General features: G+C 44.7%; 1 protein-coding gene across 1 annotated transcript in view; it reads left to right on the plus strand.

The window, feature by feature from the left end:
• LOC105552371 (cadherin-1) overlaps nt 1-6,465 on the plus strand; it is a gene marked incomplete at its 3' end in the record, with an annotated part of 106,089 nt that overhangs the window by 75,088 nt on the left and 24,536 nt on the right. Inside the window, exon 3 of the mRNA XM_011998008.1 lies at nt 3,354-3,577. Within this exon, the coding sequence (XP_011853398.1) occupies nt 3,354-3,577 (224 nt within the window). The remainder of the gene's footprint in view (nt 1-3,353; nt 3,578-6,465) is intronic.

Below are 6,465 nucleotides of genomic sequence, written 5' to 3' on the forward strand. Positions count from 1 at the left end.
GGGACCAGGCATGGTGACTCACTCATGTAATCCCAGCACTTTGGGAAGCTGAGGCGGGTGGATCACCTGAGGTCAGGAGTTTGAGACCAGCCTGGCCAACATGGCAAAACCCTGTCTCTACTAAAGTTACAAAAATTAGCCAGGTGTGGTGGCGCACGCCTGTAATCCCAGGAGGCTGAGGCAGGAGAATCGCTTGAACCCAGGAGGTGGAGCTTGCGGTGAGCCGAGATTGTGCCACTGCATTCCAGCTTGGGCGACAGAGCGAGACTCCGTCTCAAAAAAAAAAAAAAAATAAATAATAAAAAAAAATAAAAAATAAAAAAATAACCAAGTTTGGCCGGGCACACTGACTCACGCCTGTCATCCTAGCACTTTGGGAGGCTGAGGCAGGAAGACTGGTTGAGCCCAGGAGTTCTAGACCAGCCTGGGTAACATAACAAGACCCCACCTCTAAAAAAAAAATTATTTTAAAAAAACAAAAAAAAAGCCTTACTAGGGTCTCTCCAGAGAGAGGAAGAGCCAATCATGAGACTAACCCACGTTAAAGACCTGTCTCAGCTCTGCCGTTTAATAGTTACGGGATGTCAGGTAAATTTCTTTACCTCTGTGAGCCTCAGTTTCGTCTTCAAAATGGAGAAAATCGGGTACTTCCCCTCTCACCCCCCAAACGCGGTCTTACTTTTCTCTGGCAAGGGCAGGGCTGTTGGCTTCAGAAATATTTGCAAGGGTGGCCCCTGGTGGAAGAAATGAGAACCGCTGCCCAGGCGTCAGGGATGGCTTCAGGGCTGTCTGGCAGAAACCTGAACTTCATGTCTAGCCTTGTAAGATAGGACAGCGGGAATTTTTATAAAAGAGCACTTGGATGAAATAGAAATTCCATCGGACAATTATTTGAAAGGGAGGAAAACAGGCCAAGCTGAGAGTTTCCTAGAATGAATGATCTTATCGACTGTTCCCCTCTGCCTGGAAGCCTCTTTGAGTCAGGCTTCTGCAAGGCTGGCTCCTTCAGGTCCCAGCTCAGGTGGTTCTACCTCAGAAAGCCCTGCCCTCACCATTGCAATAGATGTTACATCTTCAGCAAACTCCCTTCTCCTCTGCCACTCTTATATCACCCTCTTTTATTTTAATTTCTATTACTTACCACTGCCTGAAATTATAAGTTCCTGTCTTTGTCCATCTCTTCCTCAGTAGTGTAAGCTCAATGACAGCAGGAACCTTAATTATCTTCGTCATGATTTGTCCTCACAGTCCAACACAGTGTCTGGCATAGAGCTTGATGGTTACCTATTTGAATGAGTCCGTTGAGATTCTAATGTATAGTGTAGATGCTTCAACCACAGCGTCTCCAGCTTTAGGGCATTAATACTTTTTAAAGTTTTAATTACTTTATTTATTTTTTGAGATAGAGTCTCGCTCTGTTGCCCAGGCTGGAGTGCAGTGGCGCCATCTCAGCTCACTGCAACCTCCACCTTCCAGGTTCAAGAGGTTCTCCTGTCTCAGCTTCCCAAGTAGCTAGAATTACAAGTGCCCACCACTATACCTGGCTAATTTTTTTTTTTTTTTGTATTTTTGGTAGAGATGGGGTTTTTGTCATGTTGGCTAGGCTGGTCTCAAACTCCTGACCTCAAGTGATCTGCCCACCTCAGCCTCCCAAAGTGCTGGGGTTACAGGCATGAGCCACTGTGCCCAGCTTTTTTTTTTTTTTTTTTTTGACAGGATCTCACTCTGTTGCCTAGGCTGGAGTGCAGTGGTGCGATCATGGCTCGCTGCCACCTCAATCTTCTGGGCTCAAGTGATCCTCCCACTTCATCTTCTCAAGTACCTGGAACCACAGCTGTGTACCACCACGGCCAGCTAATTTTATTTTTATTTTTTTGTAGAGATAGGGTCTCCTTATGTAGCTCAGGCTGGTCTCAAGTTCTTAGGCTCAAATGATCCACCCGCCTCAGCCTCCCAAAGTGCTGGAATTACAGGCATGAGCCACTGTGCCTGGCTGATATTAATACTTTTAAAAGTTTTAATACCTTAATAGCTATAGAGCTTTAAGTAGTTTTGTCTCTAAGCCATTGATCATAATGTTCTCCACCCAAGTAGTCCTTTTCTGTCTTTTGCATTTGTCTTGCTACCCTGCATGATCAGGTTAAAGACTTTTTCCTATGAAACCTTCACCGTCTCTCCAAACTGACAGTGATTAGTTGATCAGTTTCTCCTCTGTGCCCTAGGCTGTAAGTAGGTAACACCTCTTTGTTCCTCAGACTATATTCATGTAATCAGCACTCAGTAACTATTGACTTATCAGTGACTTTTGTGGAATACTCATGGGGGCTGAATCAATGATTAATCAAAGCTACATTTGTCTTAAAATTTTTGTTTAACAAACTAATATAATGCTTATTATGTGCAAGGCGCTGTTCTATGTACCTTAAAACAATCCTAGTAGATAGTTAATATTGTTGCCATCATTCTACAGATAGGTAGACTGAGGCACAGAGAGGTCAAGTAACTTGCCCGAAGTCACAGAGCTCATAAGTGGCAGAGCTGGGACTTAAACCAGGCAGTTTGGACCAGAGTCTACTCTTAACCATTACTGCATGCTGGCTGTCTCATTATCTGCCACTGTTGTTCTAAATGTAAATGGCTTATTTAAATGTAGATTACCCAGAGCATCTCACTGTACCTTAGGCACTAACTTCTCGGTACAATAGGTCTTCAATCTCAGTTATTTTAGTGATCTGTTCTCATGCTGACTGACAAGGGCCATTGGACGGAGCAGCCTCCTTTTTTCGTTGTTATTGAAAAACAGAAATTACTTTTGTCTTTTTTGAGTTTCACTCTGTTGCCCAGGCTGGAGTGCAGTGGTGCGATCTTGGCTCACTGCAACCTCCGCCTCCCAGGTTCAAGCGATTCTCCTGCCTCAGCCTCCCGAGTAGCTGGGATTACAGGCACCTACCACCACACCTGGCTAATTTTTGTACTTTTAGTAGAGATGAGGTTTCACCATGTTGGACCAGGCTGGTCTCAAGCTCCTGACTTCAAGTGACCCACCCACCTCAGCCTCCCAAAGTGCTGGGATTACAGGCATGAGCCCCCACACCCAGCTGATAAGTTACTTTCTAGACAAGATAATATTTCAATTGACAAGAAGATGAGAAAGAAATCAGAGCACAAGAAAGTCATCCAGTAATTGTGAAGAACATTGTGGTGATAGCTTTGTTGTTCTGTCACTGGATTATGGTTTGTTTTGGTTGTGTTTGGTTTTGTGGGAGGCTTCCCACAAGTTTGCTCTTTGGAGAAGGAATGCTCTTATCTTTAATCTGTCCAATTTCCTAATCTCTGTGATTTCTGCCCCGCAGTGAGTTTTGAAGATTGCACCGGTCGACAAAGGACAGCCTATTTTTCCCTCGACACCCGATTCAAAGTGGGCCCAGATGGTGTGATTACAGTCAAAAGGCCTCTACAGTTTCATAACCCACAGATCCATTTCTTGGTCTACGCCTGGGACTCCACCTACAGAAAGTTTTCCACCAAAGTCACGCTGAATACAGTGGGGCACCACAGCCGCACCCCGCCCCTTCATGTATGTTGGCATTTTTCTGAGAAGTTCGCTGTTGTTTTAGTGCGCTGTCTGATCCAGGTTTCTCAGCCTTGGTACCGTTGCCATTTTGGACTGGATGATTTTGTGTTGCAGGGGTTGTCCTGTGCACCATGTAGGATGTTTAGCAAGCATCCCTGGCCTTAACTGGGTAGACACCAGTAGCACTTCCACCACTTGTGACAACCCAAAGTGTCTCCACATGTTGCCAATGGCCCCTGGGGGGACAAATCAGCCCCAGTTGAGAGCTCTTGGTCTAAATGAATAATTCTTGCTGGGGTTTTTGGGGTGTGGGGATCAGGTAGTGTAGAAGAGTGGTAAAGGCCTGGACACCGTCTGGGACTGAATCTCAGCCGTGCCATTTACTATTTGGGTAACGTTGGAGGAATTATGTCACCTGTCTATGCTTGAGCTTCTTTATCTGTAAAATGGAGATAATAGTGAGGATGGAATTAATTAATGCATGTGAAATGCTAAAAGTACGCAAGGCATAATTAGTCATTGTTAGCTATCTTTACAACTCCCCTCCTGGGGGAAGAAGAATGAATGAGAGCTGCATTCTTCTTCTCTCTCTCTCTCTCTTTTTTTTTTTAAAGACGTAGTCTCACTCTGTGGCCCAGGCTGGAGTGCAGTGGTGCGACTCACAGCAACCTCCACCTCCCCAGTTCAAGCGATTCTCCTGCCTCAGCCTCCTGAGTAGCTGGGATGACAGGTGCCCGCCACCACACCCGGCTAATTTTTGTATTTTTAGTAGAGGCAAGGTTTCACCATGTAGGCCAGGCTGGTCTTGAATTCCTGACCTCAAATGATCTGCCTGCCTCGGCCTCCCAAAGTGCTGGGATTACAGGAGTGAGCCACCGTGCCTGGCCGAGAGCTGGATTCTCTGATCATTTTGCTTTTTGTGCTTCCAGTAAGAAAAGTCTTGGCAAAGCAAGAGAAGAAGCAGTGGGCAGCTCTTGCCCCATTAGACTGTAACCTCCACAAGACCCTTTCCCATGGTATTTGCAGTGCCTGGCCTTAGGTCTGGCCCATACCAGGAACAGACAAACAGATGAATTGGCCATGAATGGAAGGATGGATGGATGTCTGCCTAGGTTCTTGGCAGGAATGTTTCTAGGGGTTGTTAATCGAAGCGAGTTTCTCAAGTGCTCCCGTGGTGCTTCCTATCGAAATGTCTCTCTGGGGGATGTTCTGGTTGTGTCCTGCTTACTGCTTTGGAAGTGTGGAATGTGTTGTAAGTGCCAGGCCCAGTAAGGTTGGCATCTTCTTTTCTCCCTGAAGACTCTTGATATTCTTGGAACTTAATGGTCCTCCTGATCTGATTTTTCTCCCTGGTGTAATTAGACCAGAAAAATGAGGAGTCTAATACTATAGGACTATATTAACATAGCTCCTTGACTCAGAGTCTCCAAGGGACCCCATCATTCATGTGAAAAAATTTCAGCACAGTGAGTCCTTGCCAAGCAGCTGTGTGTGGAAGCCTCTTATGATCCAGAGACAGTTTTATTTTATTTTTTTAGAGACAGAGTCTTGCTCTGTCTCCTAGACTGGAGGGTAGTGGTGCAATTTCGGCTCAAGGACATTTCTGCCTCCCGGGTTCAAACAATTCTTCTGCCTCAACCTCTCAAGTAGCTAGGATTATAGGCACCTGCCACCACGCCTGGCTAATTTTTGTATTTTTAGTAGAGATGGTTTCACCATGTTGGCCAGGCTGGTCTCGATCTTCCCACCTCAGCCTCCCAAAGTGCTGGGATTATAGGTTTGAGCCACTGTGCCTGGCTGCAGAGACAGTTTTGAGCTTCGGTCTTCAACTTTGCTACCACATCTCTTGAACTTTGTGTCTGCCTCCATGTCTGCTGTATCAGGATTGGGTTCAAGTACGTGTTATATAAATCTCCCAATTGTCGTGGTTTGTGCAAAATACTCTCAAGTTAAGGAAGCCCTAGGGTAAGCTGTGCCCAGTATGGAGACTTGATAGTCATCAAGAGTCCAGGTTCCCCCTTTCCTTTTTGCTCCATCATCTTCAGCACATGACTTCATCCTCAAGGAGACATCATGATCCCAGATGGCTGCTGGAGCTCCAGTCGTCATGTCTTTTTTTTTTTTTTTTTTTTTTAAATCGTGTTTATTCTAGGCAAGAAGAAGGAGAAAGGAGAAGCACAAAAATGCGTTACTTAATTATCTGTCTGCCTTTTAAGAAACCTTTGTGGAATTCTCCTCAAGCAACACTTGAGAAACACTGGCCAAAACTTAGCCTCATGACCACATCTAGCTGCACGTGCAGTCTAGGGAATGTAGTCTTATATGAATACATTTCTGGAACGTATATCCCAGAATTAGAAAATTGAGATATATATTGGAGAGATAGGTTTTTATTTTGTTTTTAATCAGGAACAAAGAATGGATATTGGGTGGTAGGTAGCAGATTCTGCCTCAGCTGGTTTGAGATTCACCTTGGTTTGTCTCTGTAGTTCAAAGGATCCTTCTGGAACCAGATGGTACTGTAATTAGATGGCAGTCTTACCTCGCTTTCAATATATATTTATTAATTTTCAACTTTTTAAAAAAACAACACATCCAGGTAACAAAATTTTTTTTTATTTTTTGGAGACAGAGTCTTGCTCTGTCACTCAGGCTGGAGCACAGTCTCGGGAGCACAGCTCACTGCAGCCTTGACCTCCCAGGCTCAAGCAATCCTCCTGCCTCAATCTTCCATGTAGCTGGGACCACAGGGTGCACCACCATGCCCAGCTAATTTTTAATTTTTATTATTATTACTTTTTTTTTTTTTTTTTTTGGTAGAGATAGGGTCTCACCTTGTTGCGCAGGCTCACTACATTTGTATAAGAATAGATCTTAGTCTCTAGTTCTTT

This window comes from Mandrillus leucophaeus, unplaced genomic scaffold, assembly GCF_000951045.1.
Source record: "Mandrillus leucophaeus isolate KB7577 unplaced genomic scaffold, Mleu.le_1.0 Scaffold551, whole genome shotgun sequence".
In the NCBI taxonomy this organism is placed as follows: domain Eukaryota; kingdom Metazoa; phylum Chordata; class Mammalia; order Primates; family Cercopithecidae; genus Mandrillus; species Mandrillus leucophaeus.